This window comes from Vidua macroura, chromosome 2 (genome assembly GCF_024509145.1).
Source record: "Vidua macroura isolate BioBank_ID:100142 chromosome 2, ASM2450914v1, whole genome shotgun sequence".
Classification (NCBI taxonomy): Eukaryota; Metazoa; Chordata; class Aves; order Passeriformes; family Viduidae; genus Vidua; species Vidua macroura.
In genome coordinates, this window is record NC_071572.1 from 6790833 (window position 1) to 6815112 (window position 24280).

The following is a 24280-nucleotide window of genomic DNA, read 5'->3' on the forward strand; positions in this document are numbered from 1 at the left end:
ATCCTGCTTGTACCTGTTGAAGACAGATATTTTTGGACTGGGATCTGTGTATAAAATTGTTATTAGGATCAGCAAATATGTATCCCAATATTTGAGGATCTTAAAGTGCTTGACAAGCATCACAACATTGCAAACAGAAAAGCAAAGAGGGGAACACCGAACCTGTTTAAATGTACCATGGTGTGCTACCTTTTGTACTGGCTGGGGTTAGCATCACACAGGGTGCAAACATTTCAGAAGCAGAAGCTACTGAGATGAACAAAAGGATCTTTGAACCAGACTTATTGCAGGAGAGAGGAGGGAAAAAACACCAACCTGGCTTTGGGAGAGCTTTGGCCTGCTCTAGACAGTGCTGGATTTCTTCACTAGTAGGATTATATAATGTGTCCATGAACCTACAGAAACAGACTTAAAGACACAGATGTTTGCTCTGTTGTGTCTTAACAGGAGCCCTTTGAGGGCTTTGTGCCCTCCAACACTCCCATGGACCTTCATAGGACGTGCACCACATACCCTCAAATGCAAGCAACACAGCCTTCTGTTTCAAACACACCTATTAAAAAATAAATAAAAAAGATATTGATTCTTAGAGCAATAGGAAGAGAAAAATAGGAACTGGAAGAATCCCAGGAATAAGTGTTATATATTGGGAACATTAGGAGGTTGTGGCACCCAGCATTAAATACGTAAATATAACCATAGCTACCCTCGACAAGAGTCCATAAAATTTCCCACTTCTGCTTTTGGAATAGCCTTCCCCAATTTTCAGTGTTTCATATGGGATTTGATATGTCTCTGCAACCATTATTTCTGATAATTTGATAATTGTGTCTCTCTCAGAGGTCTTGGAGATTGATTTAATCAGACAGAGTCTTTTAATCAGAGTAAGAATATGCATTTCTATTTTTATTCTATTTCCTGTTCCTTTAATTTTCTTCCCTCCCATTTTGCCAAAAAATTCAGGACTGTACCCATTGTACTCAATATTTGTACTTCCATCACAGATGCTCCTGTCTCTGAAACCCAAAAACTCTCACTAGAGGCATTATGGAAGAGGGACAGGGAGCCCTCTCCAGACTCTCATGGCCTGCTTTTTGCAATGTACAGCTCCATTCTCAATGGAGAATGACAGAAACTGAGCAAGTGTCTTTGGCTCAGAGGATGTCCTCGAGCTGGGAACCCTCTGCTTTGAGCCTGCCGGGTGTGGGAGGTCAGGTATGACTGACACGACTGCTGGATGGGATCCCTACAGATACACCAGACCAAACATATTTCCATGCTTTGACCATCCCCAAAGCCGCTTCTCCCGGTGCCACCCTCGCAGTAAAATAGAAACCTGAGCAGCGGAAAGCCCTGCTGGGTGCCTAAAGTATCCCGGCGGATTTGATGATACTGTCGCTTCTCGACGAGCCAGTCTTTGCCCTGTGGGGATGTGAGCCTCTTGGGGGTCACACTCAGCTCTGTGCTCGGAGGCCGGTCTGCAGGAGCACTGACACATGTCAGAGTCCCTGCCTCGGCAGCCACAGGTCCCCTCTGGCAGCCCCAGGGCGGCTGCCGAAGTGGATTCCGACAGAACCAAGCAGAGCGCCCGGACCGCTGCGCCTTGGGAGCCGCGCTGCTCCACCACGGCCGGATTCCCTCCGCAACGCGTGCGGGAGGCAGCAGAGCCCCCCCAGCCCGGCTGTCCCCGGCTGCGGGTCAGTGCCCGGCAGCAGCAGCAGCCGCGCTCCGCCCGCGCCCGGCCGGGTCCCGCAGCGGGGGCGGCGCCAGCGCGGGGCGGGACCGGCACAGCCCGGCCGGAGCCGCCGCGGGAGCAGCAGCGCCCGCAGCGCCATGGCCGAGAGATGCGACGTGGTCGTGGTCGGGGGCGGCATCTCAGGTGGGTGCGGGGGCGGCGGGGCGGGGACGGGGCAGCGCGGCGGGGGATGCGCGACCCCCGGCCGGCCCGAGCGCATCCCCAGCGGCTCGGTAAAGCCGGCTGAGCACAGCCCCACCGGTCGGGCGGAGTGCCGTATGGTGCAGGCAGTATTTTATTATTATAAACTATTAATCATGTCAATTGTAGTGTTATTTTTATCTTATTTTTATTTTATAATTTACTTTGTCTTTAGTTTTATTATTATTTTTATTAATAATTTTTATTATTAATAATTAATTATTATTATTAATAATTTTATTATTTCTTTCCATCATTATTGATTTCCGTTATTATTTATTTCTATTGTATTTTTTATAATAATTTATTTTTATTATTGTTTATATCCATTACCGTTCATTTTTACTACTATTGTTCATTTTATTTAATTTTTTTTTTTAATTCAATTTTCTTTTATGGATTTACGTTTTATTTTTCTGGTTCTTCCACTGTCCAGTCCTGGCATCCCCTGATCATGTGCAATTCTTCCAGTACCCCTGGATCTTTTGGACAAGCGAGGCTAGAAGCACTCAGCATCCTCTGCACCCAGTCCAGGGGTGTTAGGTAGAGGCCCTCGGTCACATGTGATTAATTTGAATCCTTGGCTGCCTTTTGTTCAGCGCAGGTAGAGGCATAAAAGGAAAATGCCTGAAATCAGCTGGGTGGATAGGAAGTTTCTAGGTCCCCTTTCAGCACAGGTATGGGTTTGAGAGCACGAGCAGCCTGGCAGAATGGACAGACAGCGCTGGGGCCCCGGAGCCTTCTTGTACTTGAGTGACAATCAGTTGTTTTTAACCCAGTCTGGGCTAGAAAACCTCTGTGCCTGCCCACAGTGAATCTCTCCCCTGTGCATTTTGTTCCGAGCTACACGTGCCAAATAAATTGTGCATGGGCAGTAGAGTTTTTTCCCTGTGCCTTTGGCATATCAAGTTGCTTTTTGGCCCCTTAGCATAGGGAAGTATGGAGTGAAAACTCCTGTCCCGTTGGTGATCTCCTCAGAGCATGAGGAGTGTGCACACATCCACAGATCCAGCAGTATCTCCTGCCAAACCACAAACAATTACTTGAGATCTGTTACAAAATGTGATTTTGTCCATCCATTTTTCACATGCCTTTTAATTTCCACTGTTTACTTATATATAATTCTTGATGTCTGTTTAACCATCCTGTTAAGATGTGTAGCACGCAATTTGAATGATATACAAGATCCAGAGACAAATTCATAGGCATTATTTCCTAAGGATGATTCTCTGATAACAAACTGCTGAATAATGTTTGAATGTTTCAAGTATGTTTATACAAACAGCAAAAATTGACCATTGCTTTTCTATAAAGCACAGTGGATTCTGAACACAGTGCTATGGCTAATTTTTAACTTATACCGTGTGTCACAGTGAAACTCAATTAAAGTAATTAGCCTGTGGTAAATATCTGTTCATGCCTTGTAAACAAAAACATTTCCAGTGGCGTGGTTTTCTACAGCAGTAGTGCTACATTTCCTCTGTTGAATGAGTTGGAGCAAAAGAGTCAGTGTAACAGCTTTTAAACTACCCTTGTTTTCCATGGTTGCCATGGGAATATTTTTGTGGCAGGCCTGCACAGTCCACTTAGGTTTTTCTGGAAGAGCATCAGAGCAGAGGAGCAGTGCTAAGCTCTGGTCAATCGTGTGCTTTGTTCTTTGCCACCTGTAGACAGCAGCAAGTGGCAGGGGGAACTAGTTTTCTATTTACTTCTCTTTACACCAATTATCCACCAAAATGCTCCTGTTGCTGTAGCAACTTTTCTACTGTCTTCTCACAAAGGCGGGAAAAATACACAGGCACAAAAATTGCTATTGACTAGGTACCCCTCTTCAGTCCCTTTTCTGTAGCTGTTGTGTACAGCTCCTGCTCACCTCTGATCCACACTTGTCTGTAAATCATTGAACTTGCAGCCAGGTGATGGAACTGTGGTTTTAGATCTCCTTACACTGATCTAAAACCCCTGCTAACATGCACAGCTGCTGCAGAGAGCTCTTCTTCTGTCCACCAGAGAGTGAAGTGTATGATTTTTAGAATGAGGCACACCTTGGAGACCGGGGTTGTTGCTGCTCCACAATTCGTGTGTGTTCCTTCAGAAAGTCTCTGGATTTGTGCTGCCTGAGGCTCTTCTGACTGAGGCTCTGTGGCTGCTGCCTGTGAAAACAGCAGAAGGTTTTTGTCACGTTGAGGTGGCTCAAGCCACCTGCTCCAGCCCCCAGCAAAGCAGGGAATTGCAGAGCAAACAAAGACTTGCTGTGCCAGCAGGAGGATGCACACAAACAAGTGTCACGGAGCTGCCACTTGGCCATCTCCTTTCTCTTTGTTTCTGCAGGTAAAACAAGCTGTGCATTTGCAGGCTCAGACCGTCTTTGGCAGCAGCTCTGCCTGTCTTTTTATCCAGATGTCATTAGTAGGGTTTAAAATGTAAAGACTGAAAACCTGATCATGAAATAACAGTGCAGGGGCCTTCACAACCCTGGCAGTCTTTGTTCTTTTATCTGAAGATGCCACTTCCTTTGCTGAATCATTTTTAGTGTCCTTTACTGCAGGTTTGGTAAAAGGGAAGAATAAAACTAAGGAACTGACCAATTTAAGTTTTATGTAATGAAAATCTACTCAGAATTAGTCTTCATTTTTTACAAGTCAAAGTAATGGTCTGTGGCTTTTCTGAAGATGTCAGGTGATCTCAATATTGATGATAATGAAGACCTTTGAGGAACAGGAGGATTTACTAAGGGTAGATTCTCTTTTATGGGTAAAACTTCAGCAAAAGTTTTTGAAATTTTTTGCAAATGGTGCAGATTAAAAAGAAATATTTAAAAAGAAAATTTCCCAGAGTCAAAAAGCATATATGAAAATGCTTAGCCACACATTGCATGCAGTATGCCTGGTACTAAAGAATATTTAGATCAGAAGCATAACAGACCCTCTTAGAGCTGGAATATGCATTGTGACAAATTCTTCTCTTTGCTTGGAGTTCTGTCTTTTACTTTGAAGGGCTCCTCTAGCATGAGGGTCAAAACAACTATGAGAAAACTATAAAGTTGCATCATCAAAGTTGTTTATCTTAATTGAGACACCAATGACTTCAAATAAAATCTTGAAATCTGTTCAGAGATTTTGGTTACAGACTTTCTCCTTTTGTTTTCAAAAGTGTCTTCTTGTCCCTGCTTTTGCCTTGGGAACTGCTTTCCTTGTTTGGTTTTCAAGTAAATTATCAGATTTAATCCTAATCTTATGCCAGTCCTACTTAAGAAAATGCTTCTCTTAAATCTTGATGCACAGATTTTACAATCAAAGTGAGGTTAATTGAATTTTTTCTTTCCTTAAAGGTGAAGTCTTTTCTTAATTATAGTGTTATTTGAAGTATGCTTGATGTTTTGCTGTTCACAAGCAACCTGCCATGTTCCTGTAAGCTTAAAACCAAAACATACTGTAAGATAAAGTAACTCTATTGTTATGTTGGATTTTAAAAATATTTCCATACCTATTCTTGCATTATATTGATGCCACCGTGCTCTCTACTCTTCTTAAGCATCACTTTTAATTTGTGTGACAATTTAATGTGCTGTATGATTACAGTAGCTCTCACTGCGTCTGTGAACCACTGTCAAGTTACTTCAAAAATAAAAACTAAATCAAAACATCCCAAAGCAGACCAGGTGTTTTGAGGGCTATTATCTGATGGTATTCTATCTGTTTAAAAATAGACTGATGCAGAGGGCAAAATTATTTTTTAAAACAAACCTGGGACACATCGTAGGGAAACTATAGATGAAATACATAATTTTCAGTAGATACTTGTTTCTTTTTGCCCTCTGGTAGTAAATTACAATGTCTCAATACTCCTCCTCTGAAAAGATGGTTTACCAAACAAGATAATGTTTTTGGAGAACATTACTAGTCTGGGAGTCCTATGCTAGATGTCCATTTGGAAAAGAATAAAACCCCCACAAAACCAAAACGGGGGCATGGATGAAGCAGCTGTTCACCATGAACCAGATTGGATTGGTCAGTGGGAGGACTCTGACCCTCTGCAGGGAATGTCACCCTCTCTGGGATGCACTCTGGCAAAGGGAATCCAGGACATTTTTCTGTCAGTTAGTATGATGAAGCTCTTGGTTCACATTTTCAGTCACCTGTCTCTGTATCTGACAGCAGGAATTTATTCCTTTTGTACTCAACCACTCTCATAGCTAAAGCAGTATGAGCCAGTTAGATTGAATCTGCATTTGACTTCTAGACATTTCACATAAAAACCTTGGCAATGCACAGTAAACAGAACAGAAAGCAGCTGCATAATGTTGTGAAATGGTTTGGTAGCCTAGGCAGCAGGGGCAGCTCTTGTAATTCACTGTCTGAGACCTCCTAATTGGTCTGAGAGTTGATTTGATAAGAAGCTTTCCAGCCTACCTGCAGGAGCCATCTCACCACACAAGGCTCAGGGTGATGCATCATTAAGGAAAGGTTTTTCATTAGCTTATTTAACCATTATGAAAGGGAAAGTTCATTCAGTCTGTTCAGCAAAATGTGAAAACTACTGTGGAAGGGGAAAAAAGGTAAGTTAGGATGGCGAAACTTTGGGAAAGGAATTGCTGTTGTATCTATTATGGAAAATATGTTAAGCTATTAAAGGAAATAACTGGTAGGGAACCAAAGTTTTTGTGCAGCAGTGGGTTTTAAAGCTACAAGCTGGAGAGTCCACAGGTTTTTCTTATCTGTGCTGCTGAACAGCTGTTTTTTTGTTTTTGTTTTTTTTTTTTTTTTGACAAACAAGATTTTCAGGAGAGACTGAAAGCTCTTTGTAAGCAAGTTCTGTGCATTTTTTGCTTGGACAACCACCTGGAGGGGTGCTTTTAGTTGGTGAGATTTGTCAGAGCTTGGTCTAGTGTTTGACTAGAACCAAATCACACTGGAGGTGGTGATTGGTGTTTGTCTGCACTAGGGAGTTGGTTCAGATCAAGTGTTTGATGTTCTGCACTATTTTTTCACATGGACATTTCCAGCTGGTTGTCTTGGGAAACTTAGTTTCCCTGATCAAAGATAGTGACATGGAAAGAGTAGGTATTTCAATTTTGTGCTCTTCTTCCTTCCATGAAGACATAGTTAAAATTTATTTACTTGGTCATCTTGACCAGAGATGTGCACCTGCATCCTCTATGTCCATCCTCTCTGTTTTCTCCTTACCTACTTCTCTTTCTTTCATTTTCTTGCAGCATCAAGAGGTTGCCAAAAGATCACATTCTGCGTACTTTGCTAATTTTACTCCCTGACACCATCAAGTTCAGGAGTTATTTTAGAGAAATGCAATTCATTGTGCTTCCCCTGCTGTTAGGAGTGTACAGTGTCAGTCTCCAGCAAGCAAAACCATGTCAGACACCACAGTGACATAGGTCTGGGTCAAACACTGGTGCCTGTGGTCCCAGTGGCTGTGATGAGCACCCCTCTGCTCTGGCTCCATCCTGGGGTGTTCAGGCTGTCTAAGATGATCTCAGGAGTGTGTTGACAAGAATGCTGTTGACTACTGGAGGTACTGTTACTGGTGTGTGTTTGTAGTCTTATCCAAAGCTGGAGAGATGTGCCAAAAAGCTGTGTATTCGTGTTTGCAGCCTGAGCAGTGTGGGCTTACACAGCCCTGATAGTCCCAGAGGTAAACTTCCAATGCTGCTTGTGTAATTATAAACCAGCAGAGAGTTTGCTCTATATTTACATATCTTACACAGCAGCTAATGACAAAGAATTAGGCCTTACACTTAATTTAATCAATTCAGAAGGCTTTTCTTCTTCAGAAGTTATTATTCTGTATGTAATCTGGGGGATTTTGGCACATTTCCAACTGCCACAGTTTCCTTCTCCATAGCTCAACTGACAACTGCAATGAACTAGTTATGTTATTTCATGATAAAAAGCCATGTTGTCTCTCTGCCCTTTCCCAAAAGAGGAGTTGTTTGCCTTTGTGTTCTGTCTCTGTTCTGTAGCAGTTATTTCACAGAGTGCACTGCTACAGCAGTGAAGTTTATCATGCTTGTAAGAGTTTACTGAGCAGGGTCCTAGATTATTGAAGACCTTCCTTTGCTGACAATGTGTCTTGATGTACTTACAAACCACTCAGGGATGATTCTAAAATCAGTCATCATTCCTGAGGAACTGTAGTCATAGGACAGTTTGGGCTGGAAGGGACCTCTAAAGGTCATCTATTCCAAATGCCCTGCAATGAGCAGGGACATCTTCAGCTAGATCAGGTTGCTCAGAGCCCTGCCCAACCTGGCCTTGAATGTTTCCACCACCTCTCCTGTCCAACCTGTTCTAGCTCTTCACTATCCTCATTGTAAGAAATTTCTTTCTTTACATCTAATCTGAATCTACCCTCTTTTAGTCTAAAAATCATTAACCTTTGACTTATTGTGACAGGCCCTACTAAGAATTTCATCCTCATCTTTCTGATAAACCTCTTTAGGCACTGGGAGCTGTTATATGGTCTGCCCTGAGCCCTCTCTTCTCCAGGCTGAACAGCCCAAGTTATCTCAGCCTTTCCTCGTAGGAAAAAGTGTTCCATCCCTTGGATCATCTTTGTGGGCCTCCTCTGGACTTCCTGGTCCTTGTCTTTTTTGTGGTGAGGACTCCAGAGCTTCCACCAGGCTTCAGTTCCTTGAGGAAATTCCATTCATCTCATTAAAGTTTCAATAATTTAATTTTTATATAACCATATTTGAACTTGATGTGATTTTCCTTCTGGGCAGATAACCTGTTTCATCTTTGTAAACTTATGTCAGATATTATTATTGTCTGCCTTGAAGGATGGTTAAAATGTGATCATTCATCTAATCCACTAGTTTTTTTTTTTTTCCCCTTGTAGACTGATTAATGTCTAAGGTTTATAATTTTGTAATGCTGCATTATTCTTGCTTAACATTTTTTTACCGTTTTTAGTGATCAGTGAGGCTGCACTACAAGCCATTGGTATTTAAAACATGAGTGACAAGCATTCTTCTAAATAACCCACCCATACTCTTGTATTTTGCACAACTTTCTCTGTCTTGTCAGCTTTCTGTTCGAACAGCTTGCTTAAAAGGAAAATCAGTATAAAGTCACTTGGAAAACTGTATTTTCTCCACACACCATTATTTGGTTTGGGGCTGGAAGAGAAGAGAAAGAAGAATGGTCATTAGGGTCTCATTTGGGGAGACCCTGGGTTCTGGATAAGTTAGTAATAAAAGAGATGCTGAAAAGTGCCAGAGAGGAATTGCATTGATCTAGTCAATAAACAGTGATAATATTATTTATGGGAAGAGCAGGCTTCTGTCCCTGTGCCACCCACACCCCCACAGGACTCAACTATGTGAGTTTTTTGGGCTCTTAACAGCATCAGGAGCAGCAGCAGCAGTGGGTGGAGGGCAAGGAGCTGCCCAAGGAAATGATGAGCATCAGGATTTTGTAGGGGGTCCGTGTGTGATTGTGTAGGGGAAAGGAGAGCAAGGGAAAGGATGGGGGAAAGCAAAGTGAAAACCATCCCTGGAAGAATAGGTGGTCTAGTCTAGAAAGCCTGAGACCTTGTGGATCACTTCTAGTAGCTGGCACATCTGGCAAAATAAATCACAAATGCATTAATTTTTACCACTGAAGAGTCTGGCTGTGGCTCATTAGAGGCTTGGGCATCTTGCAGAGATTAGGTTATGGTGTTGTCCTGGCTTCTGTTGGCATTTCACTTTTCAGGTGTTTACAAAGTTCCCTGAAGTTTTGATTCATTTTAAAGCTGCTCATCTTACAGATATTACTTTGTACTATTCAACTTCATGCTTTTCAGTTTCACCCAGCTGGAAGCGAGGAGGGTGGGAGGAAAGATGCCCCTGTAGCCTCCTGCCTCCTAGGCAGCTGCTCTTTATCTTGATGGTATAATTCTTATATAAAACGTTGAATTGAGTCTGTTCAGTTGACTGCACACAGCAACAGCTGATCAAACAGCAGGTTCATGCTGTGTACCATGATTACCTGGATTACTAGGATAGCTTGATATAAACTGGGCTCATTTTTGCTTGAGTGATAAACCTGTGTTTGAATGTATTAAATATTGGAACAAGACACCTCTTTTGTTCCAATATGAATTAATTTTTTATGAGGTAGCTTGGCCAGAGGCTGAATCATTGAGTTATGATAAATAAGGAGCACAAATGAGGAAAGGGTATAAATGCTTTTTTTCCCCCACTTTAGATATTTCTCTTTTCTTCTATGCTTCCTTCACCATTTTTGCCCCTACACATTCTATCAGAATGGTACAATTCTAGTGGTAGCATGTTTTCTTTCATAGCAGTGATGTTTTTATGAACTGTTTGGCTCAAAATTTCTCCTGCCTGCACTTAGAGATGGATGGATGGAAGTCACAAGTCATCTGATTTAGTGGCTCTCTTTTGGGCTTCTCTAGATGACATGTGCATTCTCAGCCTTTGGTATCTCAGCTGGGGAACGGTTTGGGCTTTCAGTAGGGTTCATCTTAATTTTTTGGTTGTTCAAATAAATAAAATGTTCACAAATCCTTGTAGGCTTTACAATTTAGCCTCTGTGTGTGTGTGCACACCTACTTGTATTTGTGGGCTGTGATGATGATAGAAGTTTCCAAAGAGTCTCTGGGGGGTGGCTGTTTGGAAGTGACATTGAGAGGTGCTCAGTATAAATCTGTAATTATTATGTGCTATTTGTGTGAAAATCATTAGCTGAAGATCAATTAAAATGTGAAACAAAACGGATAGCCATGGAATGAGGACATGATGAGTCTGCTGAGCTTTGCTGTTGTCCAGCCTGACCTAGGTGAACACCTGTGAGTCATTAGATACTGAGAAATCTGGGAAATTACATGTTAATCTTTAATGTCAAGATATGAGATTTATACTCTGCTTATTTTTTAAGTTCACTTCTTCCAGTTGATTGTTTTTTGAGCATTTACTTTTCTCAGAGGACTAAAAAAAATGAATTTGTTGTTTGAGAACAAGCAAGACTTGGCAAAACAGATGAGCATTTCTGTTCTGGGGCAACTGTTGCATAATTTTGCAAAGTTTTCCAGATGCAGCATAGCCTTTTTTTCCCCACATTGCTGTGTATGGAAGGCAAAACTATTCTTCAGAGTAAATCTGGCTGGCATTTTATTTCCTTGTAGATCTCATAATAGTAATGCCTAAAAGGATGCCTTTAGGAAACTGCCTGTATAGACCCTCAGCCAGTTCACTGTGTTCAGCTTTATTTGATCCAGTGCTATGATCTGTTTGCTGTAGCATTTTCTGTTCTCTCTGTCCTTTTTTTCCCCCTCTATTGTGTCTGTTGTGTTTTGAGGCAGCCCAGATTGTAAACTAGCAGAAAGGGATGACCTAAGCTGAAGGAGGCCCTGGGACTGAGGGTGTGTGATAATATCAGAGTATACATGATAATTATATTATTAATATTAACTTTTTCAGTATATCCTGGAGCCATAGCAAAGGATGTGCAGAATGTGTTTGGGTTTGCTTTTTTTTTACCTCACTGAAGCCTAGAAGAAGACTTCTGACATGCTTTTAAAGTGTGAGGTGGCCATGGCTGCTCATGACAAGTCCATAAAATGAAGAGAACACAGTAAACGATTGATACCAGGAATACTCAACCTTTGAAAATCTGGAGTGCCCAGTTTTGTCAATATGAAGTTTCAAGGGGAACTTCAGATGTAAAAGTGAAGTGGAAATGAGGGAAGCCTTGGGCAGAAGAGCTGTGCCTTCAGTGCTTCAGCCTGAGTACCACTGTACCAAAGGTGTTGAGTTTCCATCCAAATGCCACAAATTGTCTTCATCCCATGCTTGGCAGGGCTTGAGCTTAACACCCCACAACTTTGGTCATCTCACTGATATCTGCTCAGGCTCTGTATCACTTAACCAGCTGCAATGCTTGGGACAAGCGTAGGCTGAATGTAATTCTGGTTTCAAGAACTTAATAAATGCTGCTCCCTGCACCATGGATGGATCATCCAGGAGCTCTTGCAGGGAGATCATAGAAAGCTAGGACTAGAGTTTATTCTCCCATGAAGTCCCATTAACTCAAGAGAATGCTCATACTGACCTCGGTGACAAAATTACAGAATTAGAGCTCAGACAGAAAATCTCATTGCCTTGGCTAGACAATGAAATGCCAACAGAAATAAATTATATTTGCTCATAGAGTGCTGTATCTGAGGTAGAAATGTTAGGTCCTTTGTACAAATATTTTAAGTAAATGTACATTTTAAGCAGATAGGTTGATAATGTCTCTTTTCGCTCCTTGGGGTTTCTGAAACTGTAATTTTGTTGTTTTCCTAAGCTCTGTAATGTTCTAGGTGACTGATACTCATTTTAATGACATTAATTGCAGCATGGTGATACAATTTAGGAAAACAGAATATCTCCCCCCATGGCCAAAATACTTGTGTCAAAAAAGAGTTGCTTTGCTAGTTTTCACTGTAGTGTTTAGACATGAAGGTAAGGCATGACTGAGAGTAACAACTTACATTGGCCCAGCTCTGCCATGGTTTTAGGTTCTGAACTATACTTTTTGAATTTTCTTTGGGAAGATTGAGTCAGATATCTAAATTACTATTGTTAAGACGACCCAAATTAGAGAAGTTAAAAAGTTACCTTCACACTGAAGGCACAGTATTCTTCACACAAGCTCAACCTTCCTCAACCTTTCCATAATGTGAGGAACCTTACAAAACAATCCTGTACCACCTTAACTCATCCAGACCCTGGGTTTTGCTTTTTTGTTGCTGCTGTTGTCTTGGTTTTTGTTTTATTTACAATCCATATCTATAATGCCTTGCAGGCATTATTGTCTCAAGCCATTATTTCAATTAAAACATTTTAGCTGGTTGATGATGAGTGACAGAGCTAAAGGTGACCAGCGCCAGGTTCAATCTCTCAGTGCTGGAGCAGTAATCGGATTGTGTTCATTAGAGCACAGACAAGACCAAGGCTATTAAATTGCAGTTTCTAGCACAGCAATGTAATAAAGAAGCTGTGGAACACGAAGGAAAAATCCCATTGGTGCAAAATGGCTGCTTGGCTGTGGATGAGGTCTTTTCCCTGCTCCTGCCCTCCATCCCTCCAGAGTCACAGTGACATGGAAACTGTAACTCACGCTGGTGGCACTACAGGATGTTGTGGGGACATTTCTTAGAAGGAGGTCAGAGAGCCCTGAGTATAAACAAGGAGGGGTTTTGTTTGAATATTTGAGTAATTAGATCTAAACAACAGCAAACTAGATTCTTCCACTAACTGATCTAATTTTTACATGCTAGAAAGTTAATTCCTGATCAAGGGAGTGTTTTTTTTTTTCTTTCTCCCACAATTTACCTCATCTGCCTGGGGTATGCTCCTCTCAGTTTCTTGTTACTGACCTCATTAACTACAACTGTGTTGACCACGAACGGTGCTGTCCTCCCTAAATGTCCTTCTGCAGCATTAACAGATGGATTTTGTTTCTTTGGGTACAGTGCAGCAGTTTTGGCCACATTCTTTTATTTGCTGTATGGATTTTGCAAGTATTCCTGAGCATCAAAGGTGATAGGTCAGGGATACTGTACAAAGACACCTAATAGCAAGGAAAGTTGTATTTTCCATGTGATCCTACAGCAATAGCAGCTTCTATAACTTTTTTTAGGTTCTGACAGAATTCCTGTTTTTTTCTTAACATTTTAGATACTTCAGGTGGGGATTTTTAAATTTATTTATTTGGGTTTGGGTTTATTTTTAGTGGGTTTGTTTGGGTGGGTTTTTTTGAGACTCATCACTTAAATTAAGAAAAGAAGTTAAATTCATGACATCTCTGGTCAAAATGAGACATATTCAAGATAAAGAAGAAGAATACAAAGATTACTAAAATAACAGCTTCAATGTGTTAAATATCCATGAACATCCATCTGTTGAATAATTTAATAATTGTGTTAGAAATACTTGAATTCATCTACCTTAGACCCTGAACTGAAGTCTTACATGTCTCTATATAATCAATTGCAATATGTTTCCTTTTTTTACTGTCAATCTTGTGAAACATTTCTGCATCCCACAGTTTCTCCATTAACCCCAGGGCAGAGGACTGTGCTTGTTCTGCAGGCTGTTATCCCATTTCCAAGGTGCATTTTTGGGCACATCCTGGTGCTGATCCTGGTGCAGTGATTGTCCACTGCTCTGCCCACTGGCTCTGTGCAAAGCAGCATCTGCTACCTGACATCTCTGCAGACTCACTCATTTAGATGTGGCTGAACAGGTTGACAGCCAGGAAAAAAAACATCCTTTGCAAACATATATTTTGTGTCAAAATAAATACAGGGAGGAAGATGTTGGCAAATTCCATGAGTTGGAGGAAGTTCTGCATTAAGACCTGCAAGTTAATACAGCACAAGTACAATGGCAGCATTTCTTCCTGCTCAGTGTACAATTTTAGTTAAAGGGAGGAATTTTTATGGTTATGAAGCAAACAATTTTTTTTGTGCCAGCCATTTTAGAAGCTATTAATTGAATGCCTGTGGATCAGAACTTTCTCTGCTCCCTCCATGAATTAAAATTTAGAATTTGTAGATGATTTTTATAATTATATGAGAGAAGCAATTTTTTTCCTAGAAAGGAGATAATAATTATGGAGGAACTCACTACATGATAAAGTAGTGAGTAATACAGAGAAAGTAAAACAAGAATGCCTTCAGAAATTTACAGCTTTTCAGAGATGCAATTTCCAGTCATGTCCTTTCTAGTGTTTTTTTTTTTTTTTTCTGAAATACTAAGATTAAAGGGTGTTTCAGTAAAACTGATGATTCCAGGCAGAACAAAATGGTGTTATTAAATTTCAGGTTTTTTTAGAAAATATACTTTAAACTACTCTTTAGATTGTCAGATACATTTGATCATAGGGCTACATTGTAGGGCACTTGGGGGTCAGATGAAAAATGAGATTCTTCTCACATTTATCAATTCAAATATAAATATAATAAAGATAATGTTTATATTCTATATAATGCATGTATATGGAATCCAAATATACACACATAAATATATAAGCAAACGTTTATAATAAAGCTTGGACTCTGTGATCTTGGAAATATTTCTAAGCTTAATGATTCTATGATTCTATGAAATAGCAGTTTGGATTTTGCCCTAGCAAAAATATTTACAATTTTTCTGTTTTAAAAAAGAATTAAAAATCTGAATTAGTCATTCTCTTAGGATAAGAAAACTATTGATGTTAGGAAGTGAGGTTGTAATGAGGCTGTTTAGTGAAATGGTGCAATTTAACGTGTTTGGTAGGTACAGAGACATCAAACAAGAAAGAAAGAAGTTGGAACTGAAGACGAAATAATTACTGTGATGATTACATTTGAGTCCAATCTGTGTGAATGCACAGTGCTGCATGATGGGGAAAGAAATGATTTTCGTGACTTGAACTTGTGTTATAAGATTCTGGGGGAAGCAATCTCCCACCAGCCTCTCTGGGTGGCTGCTTTGGGTACCGGGTTGCCGTGGTAACAGATGGAGGCTTGCCCAGTTGAGCATCCTCTAAGCACGGTGGTATTTTCAGTCTTCAAATAATCATTTTTGCTTCTTTGTTGTTTGCATTAATTATCTGCCCATTGGTTCTTTGAGCAGACCTGCAGGTGAGGCTGCTTAACTGTTTGATTTCTGCTGTATCTCTCTCTATATATTTGTATATGGCTCTCTGTGGCTCCTTGGAAAAAGCTGACCTGCGCTGGAAACTGCACCCAATTTCTGTCTTCTGTGAAGTGGTGGCAAAAGTGGCTGAGCCCTTATATTGCAATTCAGATCTGATTCTACTGAAATGCTCCTGGGGAGGAGAGAAAGCTGCCTCTGGGTGACAAAACACTGTGCATAGGATCAATAATAACATCAGTCACAGTTTTGGATGGTTTTTGCATTTGAATGTAACTCTCTGCCTTGCTTGTGAGGAATGGGGACAATGTCAAAGATCTGCCTTTTGTTAGTGATGTGTTAAAGTGGCAGGTAAGCCAGAGGCAGTGCTGGAATGTGTAACGTGAAGGGTTAAACGTAAAGGTCTCAAGAGGAGACTCTATATCATGTGTGAGTGATTTTTCCAGGCTTTGCTTCACAGGTATTGTGGTGCTCTGTTTGCAGCAATCGAGGCACAGAGAGGCCACTCTGACTCTTACCCAGAAAAGAGGTTGTGGTTTGTGAGGTTTTCTGCAGCAGTTGTTAGCTTGTGAAATGCAAACCTGAACCTCATGCGCCAGTATTCACATTCTAGTGTTCATTTCCATTTTAATATGCTTTTGTTGCTGTTCCTGGTGCCTTTCCTGCCCTTGTACCACTTTGGCTCAGAGCTCTCCCTCCACAACATTCAGTCCCCTCACTGTTATTATAGTGGCAGTCCATGACTCCATTTGGGGCCTTGGGTCCAGCTCCAGGAACAGGTATGGAGTGATGTGGCATTACTGTGATTCCCAATGTGCGAGGTACCAAAACCAGCAACATTCCCACCTGACACTTGCACTGTAATGTGGTATCTGTCACCAGCAGCCTTGAGTTTTCCTGTTCTATGTGTGCTAAGAGACCTGCTGTGGTCCTTTGCTGTGCCCTCTGACCCTCCTGAGTCTCTGCCTTTGCTTCTTCCATCTTTTTCCTGTTACGTGTTTGTGACGATTTCTGCAGCAAACCTGGGACCAGAACAGAGCTGTGATGTGGCTAAGAGGAAAGGGGGGGGGCACCAGCCCTTGAACTGATCAGGTGATGCTCAGTTTGGGAACCCTGAAGACTGCATCTTCCAAGCCCCAGGGATACATCCCTCCCCCTGCAGAGATCAGATCTGCTGGAGGATGGGCATGGATGGGGCAGTGAGATATAACGAGCCTGATCCTTCCCTCAACACTGATCTGGTTTTTGTTTTTGCTTCAGGAAAGAGGAAACTCTTGTCCATCTTTAACAGGTCCATGTGTGAATGTGGCAGGGGGTGGGGGAAATAAACACTGGGGAATAACTAGTAGGTAGGTGCAATCAGGTGGAGGAAAGGTGCAGGAGGAAACGAGGAGGTGGTACCTGGGCTGCCAGTCAGCTGCAGTTCAGTGGAATATAGAGTTATCCTTTCACAAACTTCTCTGTTGGTTCAGCTCCTGGGAATAAACTGCTTTTGTTCCCAGCTGCACTGAAATGTTTATTCATTAGATTTTAATAAAGAAAGTCAAATCTCATATCCCTTAATCAGTGTTGGTAACTGAATGCTATTAATTGATTACTCAATACCTGTTAGCATGAAAAGCCAGCAGAGACCTTCAGTGACAACAGCCTTCAGTTAATGCATTCATTCTGTAAATTATTAATAACTACTATTGATCTTCTCCCAACTGATGAAATATTTGTCTTTTTTGAGAAATAGCTCCTTTTTCCTTTAACAGATAAGCCAGATTTATTTAGAAGTTTTGTTGCTTATTTTTTCTCCAGGAGCCAATCTCTCCTTGCAAGTTGTTCGAAGGGGTTGTCCATGTTTACATACCATGGCTGTTTCTGTATTATGTTCTTCCTTGGTATCTTCAAATATTTTTGAGTGTAGTCAAGGCCATGAATCCAGCCAGATGTTTTTGCAATATAATTTCCTCAGTAGGAAGTACAGAAAGACCTTTATCAGTTTCATTACTGATTTTCTCACCAATACTTACGTGAAAACCCAAGATAAATAAGCCCATGAAACTAGGAAAAAAAAAAAGGTGCCAGGAGGGTATGATATTTTAATGGAAACATCTGCAGCTGTTCTTCAGAAAATGTCAAATTCTTCAGATAGATAAGTCTACACTATTGTAACTTTTTTTTCCTTTTTTTTTTTTTTTTTAATTCTTTTTTTTCAGATGGGGAAAGAAAGAGCTTAACTGCAGCACACTGCAGCAGTTTCACTACAGGGCTAGGAACAGGACTGGGTTCTCCTACTCCCAGTCCACGAGTTGGTGACCAGAATGTTCTGTAGCCTCTCCCCAGGACTGCTATATTTTCTTAATTTTCATTTCATTCAGTCCTGCCATGTTAGCTTGGGCCATCTGTTTTTGCTGTCAGTTCTTTTTTGCCATTTCTTCCACGGCTGCTTTCTGCTTGGAACAATCTGTTTGGATGACAACTCAAAAACTGCATGTACTAGGACACACAGAGGGAGCTGATTGCATTCTCATGGTAACAAGGCAGGGAGCCAGAAAGAGTAGATAAATTGTGATGTAGGAGTGTGGCTTCCAGCCTGGCCTCTTGCTGAACTTTATTCAACACATCCTGTTGGTTCAAAAGGATGATACAACCTGCTAGGATATAACTCTTGTCCTACTAGAAATTCACGTGGCCAAAGTAAGCACCTCGGTTTATTTAAATCTCAGTTTGTGTGCTGAAGTAAAAGGCAGAGATGATCTCAGGAAGTTGAGAGGTTGTGGGCTGGATTCCCTCCATGTGCACCCTTTCTAGTTCTCTTCTTTCCCACAGCAGCTTGACACACTTGCTGCAGGGCTTGACTCTGATATTTTCCACTGCGATTGTGAGGATTTATGACATCACAACTAAAAAGAGATATTGCTTCCTCTGTTTTTAATGTTCTTCCACTTGGGTGTCTCAGCTTCAAGAGCTGCAAGATGGAAATAAAATGTATTAAAAAATGGATGAGAAAAAAGCAAATTTTGGGGGTTTTCTTACCCATATTTTTAATTCTTGTTGCCACACACAGCTGCACATTCTATCTCTAAGCCAGATCATGTGTTCTTCTGGAGATGAAACCTCTGACCTGACTGTGTGGGAACTTTGCTACTGTACTTCAAAATATTCAGAACTGGAAAGCAGAGACACAGAACAAGTGTCAGGAAAACCTCACAAATTTAGGACAATCCTAATAATACTTCTTCCTTTTTTGTTGTTTTGGGGGTTATAAAAAATGAAATGTTGGGGAGGACAGCTTTCTGTTTACAAACAGTAAAGTCTGTAAGTTCTCTGCCTGGCTGGGTGACCATCATACCAAGTGCTGGCTGATGTATCAGAATTCCTGAGCACGTGGTGCAAAACTTGCTCAGCATATGAAAAATTGGACAACAAACTGTTTAATTAGGTGGCTTCAGTTCCTTTTAATGATTGTTGGGTTTTGAGGGTTTTAATTCCACCATTTCACCACTCTGGCATAGTGTTTGAATGAAAAATTCAGGATTTGGATGGACAGCTATGAGAGTATTTGCATATCAAGTCACAAGAGCTGTGCAGTGCATATACAGAAGTATTCTTTAATTGCTTTTCTTTTTCTCTTTTAGGTCTCTCAGCAGCCAAGCTACTGACTGAGTCAGGCTTGAATGTGGTGTTGCTGGAAGCCAATGACAGAGTTGGTGGAAGAACTTTCACCGTAAGGGTAATTATCCCCAGATCCATTTAAATACTACATATTCATGCTTACAATATGTGCCATGTGAGGGAAAATTTCTAGGGTACCAACAGGTGGAAATTTCCTGATATTGTACCAATAAGAGAAGGGAAAGACTGGCATGATGGTGGGGGCAGAATATTTCTGTGATCTTCGGGCTCTGGAGTCATCCGTCTGGGAAGCAGAACACACTGAGCTAAGTTTCAAATTCATTTCCTGGGGAAAGACACTGCAGAAATCTCTACGCAAGAAACCATGCTGTGAAGAGTCTTGAGCTGAACTGGGGCATGGCCCATACAGAGTGGTGTAGGGCAGGGCTGGTTGGGAACTAGAACAACTCCCTTCACTCCTTTCTTCTGCTCTGTCTTGATGTGGGACACCCCTCCTCTCACTCTCTGCCCATTAGAAAATATTGCTTGTGCTGCTTCCTAGGATAGTGTGTTTTAAACTGGTCACTGGTGAAATGCCTGACTGAGCAAGAGCTGCACAGATGTCTCTGACTCTCTCCTCTCTCTGCCTGCCAGGCTCTTTTCTCTTTTTTAAGGCTGTAATGTAACAATGGGTCACCTATTCTGGTTATGAACTCCAAATTATAATCAACACACTGGTTTTGAGCTCAGTAATCATCACACCGGAGCTCTACCAAAGAATTCCTTTTCCATGGGGAGAATGTTGGCCAAAATGCTCTGGGAGTATTTAATTTCATTTCATTCCTCTGGATTGCTCTTTTAAGTTGTGTGCTATTTACAAAGGGCTTATCTCTTTTGGTTTTGGTTTTTTTCCTTCCCTTTTGTGTGTGTTGTGTGTGATAAACCAGAATAAGCAAGTTAAATACGTGGACCTTGGAGGGGCTTACGTGGGGCCAACCCAGAATCGTCTCCTGCGGCTCTCTAAAGAGTTGGGAATAGAGACATACAAAGTGAATGAAGTTGAGCACCTGATTCACCATGTCAAGGTAAGAGATGCTCCCAAGCTGCTGCTGTAAACATGAATGTTGTAGTGCTGTCCTTTCTCCTTGTTTCCCACTTGCTCTTGCTGCAATGGAGAATACCTGTTTGAGTATGCAGCATCTGAGTTTGTTGGTTAAAAAAACGTGTTGATAATGAAATCACCAACAAATTGCTATACCAGTACAAATTATGACACACACACATATTTATGTGTGTACCCTGTGGGTGCATCCTGTTAGCTCGTGCTGTGGTTCAGGTTAGATGAAAGCTCTCAAAAAACTTCCTTGTTTTTTGAGAGTCACAGCAACTCTGACTCTTCTGTGCAGGTCAGCTCTGATATGCATTGCCCAAGGTATCTGAAAATCCCTTCCAGAAGTCCTGGATGTATCTCCAGGGGGGGCTGAAAGTCTCTCAGGATGGGCTTCCTAAACCAGTGACAGTAATTATGCCGATGAAAGAAACATGAAAGGCTGTGTCTGTTTGTGCTGGTGGGGAGACTTAACATGCAGACTAACAAAACAGTAACTGCAAAAGGCTCTGGGAATCAGACAGTCTTGTGGAGGCAGATCTGAGCCTCCACATGGTCTGAAATAGAACAGCTATGGCAAAGCTGTTAAAAAGCCCACGTATTCTCAGTAGTCATTCTCCAAAAGAGCATTCTTTCTCCTTTCCTGATATAGACTAATGCTGCACTTGCACAGAAAAGAAACTTTCCTTGTCAGACCCAAGGAAGTTAACTCTGGGTTTCATTATATGCTTAGGAAAAGCCATTGTGCAATGACTGGCAAAATATTTGTAGTCGATGTTTGATTAAAGGTTAAAGACATTGACAGTTTTTAAAACAGCAATAGAGAAAAGATGTCCTGTCATGTTTTCCATTATTTTTTTCCACTCAACTGTTATAAAAAAGAAGAGTGTTCTCAAAGTGCTGTCGTTGAGTGCTCTCAATGGTCTGTAGTTACCATTTCTGCGGTAGAACTAATGATACTTCTGCACTGCTCTGATTTGCGTGCCTCTGGCATTGTCTTCAAAGCCAAATTTTCTGTTTGTTCACAGTATTTAGCCTTCAAATCCCCCCAACAATGATAGGAGGTCATGCCACGAGGGGAAACACTTGACATGGCCAGTCAGGATGCCCAGCTTTTCAGGGCCACCTGCTGTCCTGGCATGGTGGCATTCCAAAATACTGGCAGAAATCACTGTGTCTTGAGGTTGTTCCCAGTCCAGTGTTCAAAGTCTCCAAGGGGAGAGATCCCAGCTGCTGGCTGAGTACTCCCAAGCCATGCTAAGAGCCTAAAGGTTATATGGAAACATTTTGTAGGCTCAATTGCCTGTAGGAACTCCTGAAGAGAGGAGGGAGAGAACTGTGTGCCAGAACTCCTTGGTAGCCAGGCAAGAGGTAAAGAGAAGAGATAATTCCACAGTCAACATCACATCCTTTACATTTCATGATTTCATTCATTTTAGATCCTTTATTTCCATTTTTCTCCTGTGTTTATACAGTTGTGGGGAATCATTAACATGGTTGAAGTATTACTCACAGTTAAATAATTGGCATGTGAGCACTATATAATAAACATATGCACTGGCTAAATCTTTAGCATTCATGTATCTTCAACAAACCTTGCAGGTTTTTGAGCCATATGACTTGTCCATGATTTCCCTGAAAATGAACAGTGCTCGTGTGCTCCGTGAAATCTAGGCAGTGCTCCCAAGTCGTAGATTCAAAGCACACAAAGGGCTGTGTCCCCTGTGTGAATTTGAATTCACATGCTGACCCAAGCTTTGTGACTGTGGTCAAATGTAATTAAATTCTGGACCACAAAATTATCCGAGCCCAGAGAAGCAATGAAACCTAAAGGTTTTCATTCTTCTTTTGCTGCACAAAAATCAGGCATCACAGTGCATCTTGTAAAATCAGTCACTGTTTTTACTTATACCTAAAGGCAAAATAAAGCCTTTCATAGTTAATTAAATTCATTTTAGAAGCTTTTTAATACAAGTAATATATGCAGCTTCTTTGTACTACAAAATTAAAAGAATTCATTTTGTTGATCTCTGGGTGGGTCTCTGCTAATTAGGCTTTACCAACTTGATTGGGTTGCATGGTTCTTTTCTCTTTTAATCTTTTTTAATGCCAGGTTCTGTTGTGAGATTATTTTTGGTCTTGCTTATATTACGTGTGATATCTTCACAGAAACTCAAAATTATGTTTCTTGCCCTACATTTTTTTATTTTCCCTCCACTCGTTAAGCAGCCTTTTTCATGGTCTTTGAAAAGAGATTAGTATGTTCTTTTCATTTTTGTAAATACTGGTTCATCAGCCTTAGTGAGAAAATTAGTATAGCTCTGTAAGTAATATTTGGTAGGCAAATTGCTGCCTGAACACCATTGATTTTTCAATAGCCTAACTGAAATTAGGTTCATAAATCCAGATTTAAGAAGCAAAAGCATAACTGCCTGAGAAGTCTTCATCTCCTAACAGTTCTCCCAGTGGACAGGTAAGCAGATGTAAAATCTGTAAAAATGCTTCTTAAAATGAGATAACATCTTAGCTGCCCAGGAGAGGATTCAGGGTCCTACCTTAGATATGCAAATTTGCAACTTTTGACTAGTGGTGTTTATTTTCCTCACCAAAATGACAGCTTTGTATTTTAAAAAAGCAAAGCTAAGAGCATATAGTCATGGTAATTTTTACCATGTAACAGTCTCTGGAAAGACCGAACTATGAAAACGTGCCAATTATTGTGGGGGTTTAATTAACAAATTTTCCTTGTTAATTCAAGCTGTACTTCACTCCCGTGGAGTCTCATTACCTGTGCCAACTTTCTGCATTTTAAAACATGAATTTACCATATTTTCAGTTGTAATGCAGGTTCATTCTCCAAGATAACTGTGGAACTGGTTTAGTCTGCTATCCTAAGTCTCTGTGAGGAAACATTTCTTTATATGAATGGCTTGCCCAGTGAATGTTTTTACATGATTCCTTCATGTGCTGTGAGGATGAGCCACTCTTTTTCCAGCTGTGGTGCCAACTGAACATCCTCTGATCCTATTTTCTGTTTTTATGGGATAATGTCATTGATGCTTCCTGCAAATTCCATATTATAAAAAATGGTGGAAACACTTGTTCCTTCTAATCTCTGTGTTGTCTCAGGGCATGCTGTGGATAGTGCCAACAGCTGGCTGAAGTAGCTGGGTATTTTCACAGCCTATTGCACCTGAAATATTCCTCATGTGGTTATAACTGAGTTGTTTTAGCACCAAAAAAGCCCCATTGCCATGACCCCAATCCTGGGGGGTCTTTCAGGTTAAGATGCTGGAGGAAACATGAAACATCCCCTCCCCAGTCACTGGAAAAGTTCTTGACAGCGACTTGCAACCATATCATGACCTCAGTTAAGTTCCCTGTCAGAGGATGGAGTTTCCTCATGCTCATCCCTCTGCCAGCAGCACTGGCTGGAGGTGTCTGAATGCATGACATTCCCACTTGAAGTTTGGCACCACTTTCATACAAAGATAAATAATTGACAGCTCTGGAGAGAGTGATAGTGTGAACCCTGCCTGCAGTACCTCATGCAGGTGAATATTTAATCCTATGCACAAAATACTTTTAACCAGGATCCCAAATTTGCACTGATTTTGCCAGGTTACCAACTGATCTACGGTAGACTTGCATAACAAAATTTTACAGCCCTCTTGGGTGTCATTCATTTTCATCAGTATTGTGCTTATTAAAATGCACTTTGCAGTGGTCTTGTTCATGAATTAGAAATATGATGGTCACGTTGTATTGGGATTTAATTAGCAGCTGGATAAGTGACTGCTGTGTCTAAAGCTACAGAATTTAGTAGTGTTTCTTCTGTGATATCTGTGATATATGCACTGAAGCTAAGCAATATGATTTATTTAAGCTGCTCACCTGCCTTGTCTGTAAGTCTAAGGACAGTATCTTCTGGCATAGTCTGTAGTATAGAACAAAACTGCTTAAATGCATTTTTGAATGACTAGAT

At 41.1% G+C, this 24280-nt stretch overlaps 1 protein-coding gene across 2 annotated transcripts in view; it reads left to right on the top strand.

Annotated features, from left to right (window-relative positions):
- Window positions 1-1801: 1801 nt before the first annotated feature.
- MAOB (monoamine oxidase B) overlaps window positions 1802-24280 on the top strand; it is a 50333-nt gene continuing 27854 nt past the window's right edge. Inside the window, exons 1-3 of one of the 2 annotated variants that reach the window (XM_053971225.1) lie at window positions 1802-1879; window positions 19211-19305; window positions 20135-20272. In XM_053971225.1, the coding sequence (XP_053827200.1) occupies window positions 1834-1879; window positions 19211-19305; window positions 20135-20272 (279 nt within the window). In that variant the 5' untranslated portion in view covers window positions 1802-1833. Of the gene's footprint in view, window positions 1880-18534; window positions 18561-19210; window positions 19306-20134; window positions 20273-24280 lie in introns of those variants that run through there. The other variant, XM_053971226.1, reaches the window with a different exon arrangement.